This window comes from Antechinus flavipes, chromosome 4 (genome assembly GCF_016432865.1).
Source record: "Antechinus flavipes isolate AdamAnt ecotype Samford, QLD, Australia chromosome 4, AdamAnt_v2, whole genome shotgun sequence".
NCBI lineage: Eukaryota > Metazoa > Chordata > Mammalia > Dasyuromorphia > Dasyuridae > Antechinus > Antechinus flavipes.
The window spans coordinates 479,471,695-479,488,824 of NC_067401.1; the positions used below are offsets into that span (position 1 = coordinate 479,471,695).

The 17,130-nt window shown below is 37.6% G+C and overlaps 1 protein-coding gene across 3 annotated transcripts in view; it reads left to right on the top strand.

Moving 5' to 3' along the window:
- GPBP1L1 (GC-rich promoter binding protein 1 like 1) overlaps positions 1–17,130 on the top strand; it is a 61,578-nt gene that overhangs the window by 22,602 nt on the left and 21,846 nt on the right. For 2 of the 3 annotated variants that reach the window (XM_051999853.1, XM_051999854.1), the window contains exons 2-6: positions 1,698–2,687; positions 3,001–3,118; positions 7,414–7,449; positions 14,817–14,946; positions 15,336–15,622. In XM_051999853.1, coding sequence (XP_051855813.1) covers positions 3,059–3,118; positions 7,414–7,449; positions 14,817–14,946; positions 15,336–15,622 — 513 coding nt within the window. In that variant the 5' untranslated portion in view covers positions 1,698–2,687; positions 3,001–3,058. The remainder of the gene's footprint in view (positions 1–1,697; positions 2,688–3,000; positions 3,119–7,413; positions 7,450–14,816; positions 14,947–15,335; positions 15,623–17,130) is intronic. The other variant, XM_051999855.1, reaches the window with a different exon arrangement.

The following is a 17,130-nucleotide window of genomic DNA, read 5'->3' on the forward strand; positions in this document are numbered from 1 at the left end:
TAACCTGCCCACTCACCATCCCACTGCTAATGACAATAAAGTGAAATAGGATACATAAAAACCTTGGCTAATCTTAAAGGATTATATTATTTCTAGAGGAGGAGCATGGAGTCAAATTCTCTCTCTCCACTTTGTCCCTCACCCATTGAGAAGGCAAGAAATACCATGCCTATTATATTTATGGAATCAAACAAAACACATTTTTACATAAGCCATGTTGAAGGAGAGGAATCTGGGGGTGAAGATACATAAAGTTAAAAGAAAATATGCTTCAATCTGCACTCAGTTTTAATCATTTCTCCCTCTAGAGATGGATATCATTTTTCATCATGAGTCCTTTGTTGTATTTATATCAGAGTTGCTGAGTCTCTCACAGTTGATTTATTAGATTATCTTTACATTATTGCTGTTATTGTATACAACTTTCTTCTAATTCTGCTTATTTCAGTTTTCTTCAGTTTATATAAGTCTTACTAGGTTTTCCTGAATAATTCCTCTCATCATCTCTTAATCGCACAGTAGTATTCTTCCCACATGGATTATTCCCAGATGAAGGATTTCTCCCTAATCTCTAGTCATTTGCCACCACAAAAAAGAGCTGATATAAGTATTATTGTATATATGAGTCCTCCTTCAAGAAAAGGTACAGACATAGTCGTCATCGTCGTACATAGTCAAAGAATATGCAGTTTTATTGCTCCAAGGACCTCATTCCAAATTGTTCCCCAGATTTTTTGGACCACTTCATAGCTCTACCAATAGTACATTAATGTACTTCAAACAGCATTTTTTAAAGGATTACTATGTTAAGTATTATACTAAATTCTGGGAATATTAGTAGAAGGATAAACAGCCTCTTGCTTCAAAGAGCTTACATACAAATAAAGATGTGAAAAGAAGGTAAAAGGGCTAGGGAGACAAACCTATCCTACTTGATAGGACTTGAGGAAGTCTCTCTACGCTTCATAAAGAATTAGACTTGATTGACTTTAACCACCTTCTAAGAGGAGCCATCCAATCACATCCAATTCATATGCAATTTTATTCTGTATTCTAGAAATTTTGGCATTTGTTTTCTTCTATTCAGGTCTTCTCCATTCAGTATAGTATGAATTCTCAAGAGCTCTGCCAGCAGGTCCTACTAGGTTGGAAAGGCTTTGAATATCAGACTGCTATATCCCCATTTGTCTGTCTGTAACCCAACTTAGCTAATTTCAGAATTACTACCAATTTGGTTACAAGATGATGAAATTTTTTGTCATACCAACTCTATAGGCCATCATCAAAGGAGTAGAGGATTTGGAATGGGGAAAGACAGTACCCATTGACAATCACAGATGGTTAAAATATTGAGAACATATTGCCTTCTCTCATTTCTTGAACTCTATGGTGTAGACACAAGAGACGTGATTTTATTTCTCATTATGTCTACCTAAGAACCTGTGCTTTGCATGTGGTAGATGATTAATAAATATGTTGATGATATGGCTAACTCTACCTATTCATACTTTTTCATAAAGATGATAACAGCACATGTTTGAGCCAGAAAGAGAACTGAGAAGTTTCCGTCTTAACCCCTTATTTGCATCATTTGATTATATTCTTACTACTTATTATGCGATAGCTTAAATGGGTTGTAATTCTTTTGTCTTAAGTCCTTTTGAATTTATTTTGTTTTATTTTATCTTTGCTTCTAGACCAGTTGATTCCTGTGGCTATTTCAATTATTGGCTGATGATGGAAATACAAGAAGCAAATTCTACTCTGCTGCAATAGAAACATTCTCAGCCTGCCTCCTGACAGTGTTCCCCAGTTGTGGGCAGGAAGAGTGACAAAAGATCTCTTAACTGAAGAGAAGAAAGATCATTTGGGAAACTTTTTCTCCCCCCATATTTCTGCATTTTAATTTTGTTTTCACATTGTGAATGGTCAACATTGAAGAAGCAGACGACGCTGGAAGCATTCCACTCTCAGTCTAGAATTAAACACAAGTGTTATCCAGAATCTTTTTACAAAGCAGAGCAAGTTTCTGCTGGATTGTTTCTACCCCAAGGCAGTTCAAGATCCTTAAGGCTTCAGTAGATACACTCACATACACATACACACTTTTTTTTTTTTAGCAGCTGTATGATTGAGGATAATGAAATTAGTATTTTAAATGCCCTCTCATGTGGATATTTCTCAGTTGAATTGACTTTCCAAGTTCACAATTTTCATTTACTTTAAAATCAATTTTTCTCTGCTACCTACCCTTTCCTAACATATGATCACATTTGTTTTGCTAGCCATGACCTTGCTATGAATAGCATTGGTACCAACTCTCTAGATCCTCATGTACTATCTGCTTCAGCAACAACATAGTGCCCACCCTGAAGGCAGGTGAATGAGCTGAACAGAGGTGTGTGGTTCCCCCCTCCCTTTTTTTAAATGTAACCAGACACTTTTTTCTGTTCTCCCCTTCCCCCTTCCCCCTTTATTTGATTAAGTGTGAGAAACAGAGTAGTTTAAAATGAGCAACTGAGGGGGCAGAGGGCTGGTCAGCACAGGGCGTGGCTTTTGGTGCCTCGCATAGACGTGCTGCTGCCCAGGCCACCCCAGCCCCTCTTGACAGAAGGATAACGTGGAAGACCCAGCTGGGCCAAACATACGGAGTTGGAGGACCAGGACCACAGAGGTTACACTCTGGGGTAAATATTCTCCATGTCCCTGACTCTCTAAAAAAGGCCTGTGAATGTGCATGTGTAAGTGGGTATCCAGTTTGGGAAGCAGCTTCAATGTATCTGCAGGCAGGGTGGGTTGCAGAAACAGATTCATCAGGTCTCTCTAGGGAAAGACATTGAAGGCAGCAGGACATGAGCTTCCTGGGGGATAAATCTGTGCCTGGGGAGGTTTCTTCTGTTAATTCTTGTAGTGTTCACAAGGAACCCTTCATCTTCCTTCCATGTTGCCAGAACCCGGCTGGCCTAAGTGATGTTTGTCTTGTTTGTCTCTGGTTGTCAGATCCTGGCCATGAGGTTTGATGCCTCCTCACCTTGCTGAAGAGAGACACTGGACCTAAATGGCGCAGCATGACTTCGTCCCTGCTTGGCTTAATTTCTCCACGCCACAGTCAGCTAAGGTACAATTCTTGTTCCCTTATCTCTGAAGCCAAACTTTAATTAACCCCAAACTTTAATTTCCCCTCCTCTTAGCTAATCAGATTTACTGTTTTTCCTTCTCTGTTTATATTTTGTGAGCTACTTTGCACTATTAAAAATGAACTTCACTAACATAAGATGCTGAAAGCCTACTTAGCACTCTGTTGAGAAAAGATTTAGAGATGTTAGTGGACCTCAAGTTTGGTTTGACTCAACAAGGTGATAGAGTAGCTAAAACAATATAAGGATTCAATCACTAAACATATATTTATTAAATATCTACTTAGGGTACTGTGTTGTATAATGGCATATGGTTATAAAATGAAACGTTTTTACTTAGGGGTGATTACAGTTTAATGGGAAAGACAAGTACATGAGTGCTAAATATATACATGCAATAAATACAAACATGCAACATTAATTAAAAGATAGGAATATTAGGAAAAAATTGTATAGAAGATAGCACTTGAGCTGCATCTTAAAAGAAAGAGATTTTTGAGAGTTTTAGACATAGGGGACACCTGGATCAGAGGAATGGGGACCGGAGCCAGATGCAGTGTTTTGTATCAGAGACAATGCCAGGAGGCTGGGTTCTAGATTGCGAGACAGAAGACAGCATTCAGATAATTTGTAAAGGTTGATTGGGACCAGGTAAAGCAGAGAAGTTATATGTCTGATCCTGGAGTTAATAGGGAGCCACTGGAATTGATTTGAGTCAGGAAATAACATAGAACTGTGCTTAAGGAAAATAACAGGCAACAATGTAGAGTGTAATGAAGTGGAAGAGACCTCAAGTAGGGAAACCTTTGAGGCAGCTCTTGCATGAAGTTAGGCATCCAGATGTTGTAGTGGATAGAGGCCCAAGCTTGCAATCAGGGAGACCTGGGTTCAAAACCAGCCTTACACACACACTAGTTGTGTGATCCTGGACAAGGCACTAATCCTCATTGTGATTTGGTTTCCTCATTTGTAAGATGGGGTTGATAATGCCTACTTTCCAAGACGATTGTGAGGGTAGAATGAGAAATTTGAAAAACCTTTTCCAAACCTTCAGGAGTCATATAAATACTTGTCATCATTGTTATCATCCTCATTGTCATCATTTGTATATGAGCTGATGAGAATCTGAAGTGGTAGCTGTGTGAGTGAAGAGAAGAGGTCAGAACGTTAAGAAATGTCTGGGGGGAGACAGGTTGGCAACTGGTTGGATGTGTGAGGTGAGAGAAAGTGAGAAATTTAATATGATACAAAGTTTGCAAAGTTGGATGACTAGAAGGATTGTGGTACCTTTGAAAAGAACATAGGGAAGTTTGGAAGAAGGAAGTATTAAGTGAGGGGGAGATGATAAATTCATTTTGAAATGTCGAATAGGCAGTCAGTGATATGAAGCTGAATTTCAGAAGAGAAACTGATTAGATGTATGGGAATCATCTACATAGAATAGTGAAATTTGTGAAAGTGGATGGGCTTACAGAAAGAATGTCCCAGGGGTAGAGCCAAGGGGCCAGGACAGAACCTTGAGGTACTTCCTCAAATGGGGGCAGGATCTAGACGACAAACCAGCAAAAAGAACAGTCAGAGAGTTAGGAGGCAAACTAATAGTAGTGTCATGAAAATCCACAGGAGGGGAGAGAATTATCTAGGAAAAGAGTGTGATCAATGATCACAGTGACCAGATGCCTCGTAGGATGGGGAAGATTAAAATTGAGAAAAGACCCTCAAATGCAGCAGTTTACTAATCCCTGATAGTTTGGGAGAGGTGGGAGAAGTGTACAAGGAGCCTTTGGTGTAAGTCTGCCAAGCCCTTTTCAGGGCTACTCTTCTACCATTGGTATCCACCTGTCACCCAAATCTTACCTAGGACTCCAAGAAGCTGTAGTACAGCAGCCACAACTGACTAAAACTCAGCAGACAGGTTACACCAGGCTGAGAGTAACCACCATGTCTCAGACCCATTAGTGACTTAGGTGGTATATCTACTTCAAGCATGTGAAAACTTCCCCTAGTACAATTGGGCACATGAGAACAATTTGGTCCAACAGTCATGAAGCAGTCCAAGCAGCTGCTATGGAACTTTTACAGCTTGGTTAGACATGGAAGACACCAAGGTCAATCACTGCTTCCTGGGCTATATCACCAGTCATCCTGACTCGACTACAGGCTTGAGACCTCTGATCCCAGAGAAGAGCTTTTTGCTTTGTTTGTCTTGCCACTGGATTTCAATGCCTCTGAAAGATGGGGGCAGGGGAGGAGGGAGAGGCCGACAACTTGATGCAACACTGCCTTGCATAAATCCAATTTGTGTGTGTGATGTCCTTGGTCTTCTTCAAAAATGAAGGATAAAAACGATAATCTAGAAAGGAACGTTTTCAGATTGCAAAGGATTGAAGAACCAGTTAGAGGAAAGGAAATAGAGTTTTAAGGAATTTGACTGGAAAAAAAGGAGAGATAAAGAGTGAGCCTGTGGGAATGGTCTAATAAAAGATTTAGTGACAGTTTTTTAAGGATGGGGAAGACTGGGATGTCTTTGTAGATAGTAGTGAAGGGACCAAGAGAGATTGAAGTTGAGAAAAAAGGAGGGTTGGTTAAAAAAAAGAGAAACAAGGATGGGTAAAAGGCATACGGAGTGGGAGTGGCCTTGGTAAGGAGACTCTTCGGGAAAGGAGCAGAGAGAGACTGGAACATGCAGAGATGCTGAAGGTATTTACCATTTTCTTCAGTGGATTAAGGCAAATTTAGAGTAAGGAGCTTTTTCCAAGTTCACACAGCTAGTAAGAGTCTGAGGCCAGATTTTTAACTCAGTTCTTCCTGGCTCCAGGCTCAATGCTGTAACCACTGAGGATGCTTCCAGCAGTATGAGTTGGTCAGGATCATACCCTATGGTTCTGTGAGTGAGGGAATGGGGAGAAATATAATCAAAATAGAAATTGACGTGAAAATATTAAAATTTTTAAGCAAATTTTATATTTTGGCCCATAGCTGTAGCTCATTAAGATATTTTAGGATTATAGGTGTATAACTCAACATGTCTCATTTCCAATTTTTTGTCATCTTCAAATATCAGAAGTATGCTATTTAGGACTTCATCCCAGTTGATAACAAGGAGAATTAGATCTGAGCCATCACAGAGGCCTTTTAGTAAATCTCTCTGGTTTCCCACTGGTGACTAGTGTTACTTTTTGAGGCAGTTTATTTTGAGTCTCCTTGGCAATATTATCATCTTGCCTACATTTCTCTATCTTGTTCATGGAAATGTTTTCCACACGTCTAAGTCACTTATGTCTGTATCATTCATTTGAAAGATACAGTCAGCACAGTAATCCTATCTGTAAAAGAATAAAGTTAATCTGACCTGACCTGTTCTTTATGGGGTTAGATTAGCTGCTTTCCTTTTTGAAATGTTTGGAAATATCCCTTTATTGTGTTCTCAAATTGAAACCAATCAAACTTATTTACTTGTAGTTTCCAGATTCCGCTGTTAACTTTTTTTGAAAATTAAGACATTTCTTCTTTTTTGTAGACTATGAAACTAATTCTATTTTCCATGGTCTTTTTAAAATGTGCAGTGCTTTGTCAGTCACGTTTAACCAATTCTTTCAGAATTCTAAGCTACAGCTTTCCAACATTGGGTGACTGGTATTCATAGAGAACAACTAGGGACCCTCGTTGCTTTTTCATTCCACTGTTAGCCATTATTGTTCTATCCTTTCCATTCTTCATATCATTCTCCTTGCTTTTAGACATTATTTATCATTTTAAGGAAAATTGTTTATTCATATGGTTCCTAATGTTTTTTTAACAGGAATGGATGGGTATTATTGTATCTTGTCAGAAACTTTTTTCTTCATCTTTATTGATATATAATCAAAAGATTTTTGTTCTTTTTATTAATGTGATCAGTTGTATTTATAGTTTTCCTGATATTGAACTGGCCCTATATTCGACATAAATGCAACTTGGCTTGTTATTTTTATAATGTATTGCTTCAGTCTCCTTGTGAATATTTTATTTATAAATTTTATAGCAATATTCTTTGGGGAAGTTGGTCTATAGTAGTGTCAGATTCAAATAGAAAATGGATCTTTGTAGTCTACATATTGACTTCAAAGACTACAAATTAACATTATCTGTGTTTTGTTGTATTTTTATTTATTTTGTTAAGCATTTTCCAGTTACATTTCAATCTGGTTCAAGATATACTTGGAAGTTTTGCAGTCTAAGAGAATGACATTTCTGGTCTATAGTTTTCTTTCTCTGTTTTGACTCCCTGGTTTAGGTATCAAGACCATATTTGTGTCATAGAAGGAATTTGGTAAGATCTCTTTCTTTTTCTTATTTTTTCAAAAAATTTATATGGTATTGGAATTGTTTTATAAAATATTTGATAGAATTTGGTGGTTCTGAGATTTTCTTTAGGGGTTCATTTATGGTTCATTCAGTTTCTTTTTCTAAGATAGGATCATTTAGTACCTATTTCTTGTGTTAATTTGGGTAATTTATATTTTTTGCAAATCTTCGTTTAGATTGTCAGCTTGACATACAGGCAGTTCTCGCTTTCATGTAAATTTATATTATGCAAATTTGATTTTTTTCCAGAAAAAAATTGTGAAAGAAATTTTCATTCCCAAAAAACCTGTTAACTTTAGTACACAGTACTGTACACTCTCTCCACTGTTCCCTGTGCCTTTAGAGAATATGCTCCACTCGTCTACATATCCATGGCCTCCTACCCTCCTTCAACTCCTATCTCCTCTCACCCCCACTCCCCCCAAAAAAAACCTTCCAAGGGAAAGCAAAAACTGCCACTGCAGGAGAATCAGGGGCTTGATTTGAGATCTCTGATCCCAGAGAAGAGCCTTGTGCCCTGCTTGTCCATTCTGCCCACATGTCAATTTTTTTGCATTTCTCTTAATTTATCTCTGCTGGTATACTGTTTGTCTGTTCCTAACCCCCTGTTGTGTCACCTGTTCTCTCCTGTCTTTATCCACGTCTGCCTCCCAGCTTAATCTTCTTGGTTCAGTCAGATCCCTCTATGACTGGCCTCAGCTCCTATGTGTTCCTCCTTCTGCTCTCATTTTTCACTGTGTCATACCCCTTCCTATTTCTCTCTGGGCATGTTCACATTATATAAATAATAGAGATCTGCTGAGTGGTCTTTTTGTAAAGCAAGAACTGTCTGTATCATAGGATCCAATAAGCTATTAATTTCTTTTGTTTCTTATTAGTGAATTCACTTTTCTTTTTTTGATATTGGTAATTTTTCATTTTTTGAATCAACTTATTTCCTCCCCTCCCACCAAAAGCTTCTGATTTTATTGACTCAGTTTTTTACTTTTAAATTTGTTCATCTCCTTTGTCAGAATTTTTGTTTTGGTGTTTAATTGGGAATTTTTGATTTGTTGAGTTCTGAGGTGTTTTTTTTTTTTTTTAAGTTGCATCCCTAATTTCTTCATCTGCTCCTCTCTTCTATTGATGAAAGCATTTAAAAATATAAATTTTCTCCTGATGCTTCAGCTGCTTCCCAGAAATTTTCAGTACTTTGTCATTTTTGTTATTATCTTTAATAATCATTTCTTTGATTTGTTCTTTGATCCACTTTTTTTTTTAGAATTAAGTTAGTTTCCACTTAATCTTTGCTCCAAAAACCTTTTATTGAATGTGATGTCAGTAAAAGACACATCTGATATTTTTGCTGTTCTACATTTGTGAGGTTATTGTGCCCTATCTAATACATGGTCAGTTTTTGTAAAGAGCTAAAAATAGGTATATTTCCTTCCTATTTCCTGTTCTCATTCACTATACTCTATACAGGTTTATCATATCTAACTTTTCTGAAATTCTTTTCAACTTTTTAACTTCTTGTTTATTGTTTGTTTTAATTTATCTGAGAAGGAATAAATTGTGATCCCTTATCATAATTTCACTGTTTCCAAAGAAATAGGACTTCTTTAAGACCATTATGTACACTTTTATTGTATTAATTTATTATCTGTGTAAATTAGGAAAATGACATTTTTATCTTTTTTATTTAGGTCTGCTTTTGCTTTGTCTGAGATCATAATGGCTTACCCTTCCTTTTTTACTTAGCATAATCAATTCTGTTCTAGCTCTTGATTTTAAATCTGTGTGTATCTTTCTGTTTCTACTTTGGTTGAGTGGTTTTTTTTTGTTTGTTTGTTTTTTGTTTTTTGTTTTTTTTTGTAAATTTCATTTAGTTGATTCTGGTTTCTAATCCATTTTGCTACCTTCTATTTTTTATGTGATTTCATCCCGTCTTGTTATATTTGAAAATTAAAGTATACTGAGAGACAGTGTTCTGTTAAGAGCAACCTAATAAACTGGGTCAATGGCCTTTCTCGATAATCTAAGATCCCAAGCTAGGGCTTATTAGGGCTTAATGTAGTTTTTGAGGAGGATTGAGAATGAGTACAAAGTTAAATAAATGGGAAGACACCACAGTCGTTTACAGGCTAGATAACATCATGGGGATGGGAGCAACGTGAATGGTTACATCTGTGTCATTAAGGAATATTTGATTGATTTGTGAGACCCATCTACATTCTGAGGATGTTGTTAGTGGACTAGGGTGACAGATTCCCTGGCCCCTGGGAGTTCTGGGAAATTAGGGAGATAAGAGCTCCTTAATTGTTCAAAGGCAGACAAGGATGGACAATATATGTCTTGGAGATAGCTTCAGGACTTGAAGACCTGATCTCTTAGTATAGGAGCTGAAGATAAGTTTTTCCCACTAATTAGAACTTTAACTCAGGGAAAACTGATTTTTCTTTAAAAGGTGGTTTGAATAATTGTACAGAATGGGGTCAATTATAGAATAGAATATTTTAAAATGATAAGAATTAATTACTTCTTAATGTTTTAGGTTATAATTACTGTGTATTTTCCTCCATCCTATTTTGTTATACTTTTCTTTCTCTTTTTTTTCCTCCTGTCCCTTCTTTAGAAGTCTTATTTTTTTCTGACTATTGCCTGCCTTAATCTACCTTCCTCCTTATTTCTTTCTCCCTTTCTCTTCTACTTTTCTGTTTGATAAGAAGAATTTATACATTCAGGGGTAGGTGGATATGTTTGTATTCTTCCTTCTTTTAACCAATTCAGAGGAGATTATGATTCAGGTATTTCCCGTGCCCCTTTCCTCTATGGTTTTCTCCAATGTATACTCTTCTTTGTACACTTCATTTATGTGATATCTTTTTCCCCATGCCTCTTTCTTCTTCAGAGATCATCCAAACACAGCAGAACTTTATGTATGAGTCTTCATGATTGATAGAGCTCTAAGAGGATACTTTTCATTCTCCATATAAGGATATAAACAGTTTACCCTTGTTTTGGTTCCTTAAGATTGATCGCTTATGTTTACCTTTTCTTGCTTCTCTTGATTACTATGTTTCTGTATCAGATATGTTTATGACTGCTCAGCTTTAGTCTTTAAATCAGAGTGCTTGAAAGTTTTCTTTTTCTGGGTTTTTTCCTCTTTGTAGGATTATACACAGTTTTGATGGATGCATTATTCTTGGTTGTAAGTCTAGATCCTTTGCCTTCTGGAATTTTATTCCAAGCTCTCCATTTCTCTGATGATGATGGTTGCTAAATCTGGTCTAAGACTTACTATATAAACCTGGGCAATTCACTTAAGTCTCTCATCTGTAAAATAGGGGTGATAATAGCATCTATCTCCCAGAGTTGTCATGAGAATCAAATGAGTTAATAATTGTAAAGTGCTTAGCACAGTGCCTGGCACATAGTAAACACTATAAATGTTAGCTGTCATCAACATCACTTGAATTCTTTCTTTCTCTCTCTCCTTGTGGTATTTTTCTTTTGGCCTGAGAGGTCTGGGTTTTGGTGGTAATGTTCCTGGGAGTTTTCATTTTGGAGTTTCTTTTGGGAAGTAACTGATGTATTCTTTACATTTTTATTTGGTTCTAAGATAACTATGATCTTTAAGATTTCTTGAAATATGATTACCTTTTTGTTCTGAACTTTTAGGTAATTCATTGTTAAATTATCTCCTCAGACTTTCCCAGGTCAATTGATTTTTTTCTTTGAGATACTTCACCAGTATTTACTGCTGCTGCTTCTCTTCCTCCTCCATCTTTATTTTTATTATTTTTTTTGTTGTCTTTTGACTTTATTATTTCTTGATGTCTTATGGCTTCCATTTGGCCAGTTTTGCTTCTCAAGGAGTTATTTTTTCAGCAAGGCTTTATTCCTCTTTTTTCAAACTGTTAGTTGTTTTCCTATCTTTTGCTTTTATTCCCATTTTTTCCTCTAGTGCTCTGATTTTTAAAATAATTTTTACCTTTTATTATTATTATTATTATTAACTCTTTCTCTCTCCTAGGAATTCTTGTTGGGTTTGTGTCCAATGTGCAATTTCTTTTTTTTCCTTGAGGCTTTGTATATTTTTTTTCAATTTATTCTCTTCTTTGTGACTTAAGCTTCCTTCTTGTTAGAATAACTCTTTGTGGCCAGATTCTTTTGTTTGCTTGCTTTCTTCCAGCCTTCTTGACTTGACTTCATATGAAGGCTGGCTCAGTACACCTCTGGGAAGAAAGTCTGGCCTGAACACTTGTTCTCTCATTTCCTGCTTCTAAGCCTACTCTAAAAGGGATGTGATCTGAGCAGTGTCTAATGACTTTTCTCCTAGTCTGAGTTCTGTACATTCCTGACCTACATTTGGGTCTGATAGCTTTTCCTTGGTGGGAGTTTAAGCAAACAGTGGCTTGTCTGAGTCACTCTTATGTCATCTGGTGGGAGGCTCTTCAGTATCAGAGCAACTGAACTCTAGGATCCCCTGATTTAACTATAGACTGGAAGTGAGTCCTGCCTTCTGCTTCTGGGTTCAGAGCCCCACAGCTAGTATTTGCTTCCAGAACTTATTCCTTGCCCTGAATTTGTGGCCCAGAACTAGATAGCAAGCAACAGAGTAGAATGGGTACCATATGACACCATCTCTGGACACTAGAAAGCTCCTGCCATGACATCAGCTTCCATCTTTTGTCTCCCTGAACCGTCCTTGGGTGGTAAAATGACTTACTGTCACTTTTTTTCAATGTCCTGATCAGAATTTGTTCTGGTATGTTTTCTAGATTCTTGGAGTTTGGAGGTTTGGAGGACAAGCTAAGCTATATTTCTTCCTCTCAATCTTCTGTCTTGATTTCTGGTCATTCTGGACATTCTGGTCATTGAAAGTCAAAATAGGCAACAAAAAAATAAGAGTTGAGTATTTTTTGCCCTCTGTCACCCTTATTACAAATCTTTGATTCCTTCTCTTTTTCTGAGGTACAACCAAAAATCCCCTTGTTGTCCTAGCATTCTAATGAGCCTCAATTTGTTCTGACATTTGGCATTCCTGAAATGCATCTTTCATTATTTGAATCTGCTGCCATGTTCTGTCCGTGGCATTTTTAGCATTTCAGAGCATCCATAACAAGGTCTTTGTTGCCTCCTAAGAAGGATTTCTTTTTTGGCTTCAGAATTTTTTTCATAAGATCCTCCCCTTTTCCCTGGGCTTTTTACTATCTTTTTTTTGAGGAAGTAAAGAATTTGACCCAGAGTCAGGAAGTTGTTGTTCACGTCTTCATGACCCCATGGACCCAGCACTAGGAGGCCAGGGGACTCCTTGGCAAAGATACTAAGGATTTAGGCAAACAGAGGTGAGGTTACTTGCCCTGGGTCACATCATCTAGTGATTTCTGAATTTGGATTTGAACTTGAGTCTTCTTGACTGTAGGCTCTATCGACTAAAAGTCAGAAAATGTGAGTTCAAGTCTGGTCTGAGACTGTGTGACCTTGTTCTGGTCATTTCTTACTCTGTTTCAACTCATCTGTTTCAAACTACAGTTTCCTCATCTGTAAAATGGAGATGAGAATATCCCCCATCGTTCCCAGGGTTTTAGGGAAGGGCCCAGTAAGTGTTTTGTAAACCTAAAGTTGTACAAATGTTAGCTTAATTTGGAGATGTTTTTTGGCAACAAGGAAAAACCTAATGAATAAAAAAAAATTATTGAAAATTAGAAGGCTAGAAGGGATGGGCTAAAAGCTAAAAGGGCTAGTTCTTAGAGAATATAAGAGGAGAAGGGATCAAAGGTAGAAGTTAAAAGGCTTTTCCAAGGTAAAGAGCTACAAATTTATCAGTGATAAAACAAAAGAGGAAAGAAGAATGGGAGTTGGGTCTTGGGACTTTAATGTGTAGAATAAAGGAGAAAGGGATCTGCCAATGGATGTTATGGTCTGGGGTAGTGTAGGAGGCTTAAGACTAGAAGAGAAGCTTAGAATAGTCACCAAGGAGTGAGATAGAAGCAGATAAGACTTGAATTGAGATTGTAGACCCAGCCTTCATAGTTATTTCTGTTCAATATCACAATAGTAGACTTGGCAGAAATGTTGGGGGGGGGGGGGTGTTTGTTTTAAAGGTATAGTACTTGCCTTTAAAAATACTCTTCCATGGGCTAGATGGAAAAGAGAAGGTGTAGAGATGAGAGAGAGAGATGACTCATACACTAATTGAATACAAGGGTTTGTTGGAGACAGTAGACAGAGGTTTTCTCCCAACCAAATTCTCTTTAGAATTCAATGTGAGATGGAAAATACCAATCGCATCCAGAGAAAGAAGTATTGAGATTAAATGTGAATTTAGAGCACTACATTTTCACCTTTTTTGTTTGTTTTTCTTTCTTGTTTTTTTCCCCCTTTTGGTCTGATTTTTCTTAAACAGTATAACACATTTGGAAATACATTTTTAAAAATTGCACATATTTAGACTTTACCAGATTAATTGATGTCTTGGGGAGGCGGGCGGTAAAGAGAAAAATTTACAATTTTCTTACAAAAGTCTTACAAAAATGAATGTTGATGTTTGGTTCTGCAAATATGTATTATATCTAGGATATACTGCAACATATTTAACATATATAGGACTGCTTGCCATCTTGGGGGGGGGTGGAGGGAGGGAGGGGAAAAAACGAAACATAAGCGAGTGCAAGGGATAATGTTGTAAAAAATTACCCTGGCATGGATTCTGTCAATACAAAGTTATTATTAAATAAAATAAAATTTAAAAAAAAATGAATGTTGAAAACTATCTTTACACATATTTGGAAAAACAACAAACAATTGATAGTAAAATTAAATAAATAAATATAAGCCCCCCCCCCAAAAAAAAAAGACCACATTAAACAAATCACATATCATTTCTAGACTTTACTTCATTGTTCAAATGAAATATTAACCAGATTACATATCTTTTGAGTGGAAGTTCCTTTCCAGTTCTCAGACTATAGTTCTAATGGTTAAATTCAGACACAATACTTTTTGGGGAAACTGCAATGAGGGGTCATGGAAGAGGTAGAAGTGAAATTTGAATCTTGATGGAAGAAAAAGTTTTTGAAAGTTGTGAGATAGGCAAGCAGTGTATTGCAGGTGTGTAATTATTTTGTTCAAAAGGTAGGTGAGAACTATATTGTGGAGCAGTTTTATGCTCATTTTGTGTTTTACCTATAACACAGCCCAGCCACAAGCTTCTCCTGGGGAGTTTTGAGCTGGTGAGTTGCCATGGTGCTGTTTTGTCCATGTTAGAACTTGTCCACAAAGAGGAGTCGAAAGTGGCTAACTTGTGCTTCTATTCATCTCTGCTTCTTTTGGCCTTTTTCTTCCTAGTCTCCTGCAGCCACCTTTGAAAAACATGGAGAGCACCTATCCCGAGGAGAAGGACGATTTGGAGTGAGTCGCCGCAGACATAACTCCTCTGATGGTTTTTTTAACAATGGGCCCCTACGGACCCCAGCAGGTGAGTGATTCTTAGCGTCCTATTTGTGTCAGAGCCATTGGGTGCCACAAGCACCACCTGGGAAAGATGCAAGGAAAGAAGACAGATCATTACTGCCAGCTACATAGGACTCTCTACTGGGTGGGATTTAAATTCTGACGGATTTAAAACCATTTGTTGCAGTTGAAAGGGACCTTTCCAGGAATTGGCATTGAAAGAAAGGTTGAACTTTCATGATTCTAGCTCAGTTTTCCAATCTCATACTCCATATCATTCTAAACACACTAATCAGAGTAGCCATTGGCTGACTAACAGGGCCTTCAGCCTGACCAGAGGCCCCTGGCCTGCCCCCTCACATCCCAGCAGAGAGCCACATTGACGCGTGTTGTTGCTTTTCCTTTCCACGTTAGATTCCTGGCACCAACCCTCCCTGCTCCGCCATGACTCCGTAGATTCGGGTGTCTCCAAGGGCACACATGCCGGACTCGCTGGGAACCAGTCCGGCTGGCATGGCTCTGCCCGGGGTCACGATGGCGCGAGCCAGCGCGGCGGGGGGGGAGCAGGGACCCACCGCCACTGGAATGGCAGCTTCCACCCCCGCAAGGGCTCTGCCTTTCAGGAAAAGCCACCTACTGAGGCCAGGGAAGAAAAGAAAGAAGAGAAGGCGGAGAAGTTGCAGTTTGAGGAGGAAGACTTTGTAAGTGTGGAACTTTCCCAGGGCGGCTAAAGCTGCAGCAGCATCCTAATAGCAGAAGTCAGGACTCTTTGGCAACAAGATTTTTTTTTTTTTTTAATGAAATTGCACAGTCTTGAAGTAGATTATATAACTAAGTTTAGGTTTAGAATCAGTGACCACCTGCTCCAATTCCTTCGTTTTACAGAAGACACTCTGGCCAGAAAGAGGAGGTAATTTTTAAGAACCACATAGATAATAGGAGAGCCAGAAACAAATTGTAGCCACAGAATCAAAGTCAGGAAGAAGTTTTGTAGAAGAAAGGAGTCAGAGTTGGCAGAAAGAAGGGCGGGGAGGAGAGGGAGAATTTCATAAAAATCCCTGAGCAATTGTTACTTCTAATCACAGTCAGGCTTATTTAAAGCATTAGCAAGTGATTAACTTTACTTCTTTGGGTCCAGTTGCCTCATCTTTCATGGAAAGTGTTATTTTTTTAGACTGCAGTTACAAATTATCTTAATGTATTTTGTGTTCCTAGATAAGATGCTATGTAATTACAAAGTATGCACTCTCAGAGGGTTTTTGTTTTCTGCTGATTTTGAAGAGTTCCTTCTCTTGCCCTTGCTTTCTATTGTTAAAGTAAATGACCTGTGTCCATAGAAGTGGTGACCAAAAGACTTGGTATAAAAGCTGTTAGAGATATTTCACACAAATCCTGATAATTCTCTGTTCTCTTTAACTCTTAGCATTATTCAGATCATGCAGTGTATTTTAAAATAGAGAGAAAAATTTCATGATATGGTTTGAGGGGGAAAATCCATTGGTAATACTATATTGCCCCACAGTTACTCCCGGATTTTAAGCTTGGGATTCTAATGTCTATTCGTAGTAATTACTTTGCTTAGGGAACAGGAAAAGGAACAAATAGAGAATTAGGGCAGGTAGGGTTATTCTGGTAAGTAGAGACCTGGAAGCTGTACCTTCCCTTTCCCTTCCTTCTTTCCCCAAATTGTTAGCAAAATTTAAATTTAACAAGGAGGGGGAATTTTGTGTTATTTTGACTTTATGACATTTTGTCATATATGGTTATATCTAAAAAAAACTTGTGTTTTTTGAGTAAATAAGAAATTGCTCATTGCTCATGAGGAATTAAAGGATCTTTCTTTTAAAGGTGGAGAAGCCAGTTTGGTCAATTTGTCTATTGTGTTGTGTTTATGATTGATTTATTCTTTTCCTCCCATTAGTCCATGTCTTGAGTATTATTTTAAGAGAAACTTTTGTTGTATGAAGACATAAATGTCTACTTTGACATTAGCTCTTCTAGGGAAGAACCCTGTATTTTGTCATTTTGCTGCTGCTTTTCTGGTAAACCACTTTACTTCTCAAGAACTATTTTCTTTGTTAAAAGCAGGGAATTGGACTAAGATGATTCAAAGCCCATTCTGATGCTGCATTTTGAACCTAGAATCCTAATGACCTGTAATATATTGTTTTGATGGTGGTGCTTTTTTTCCTCTCATGGTCAGCAGGAT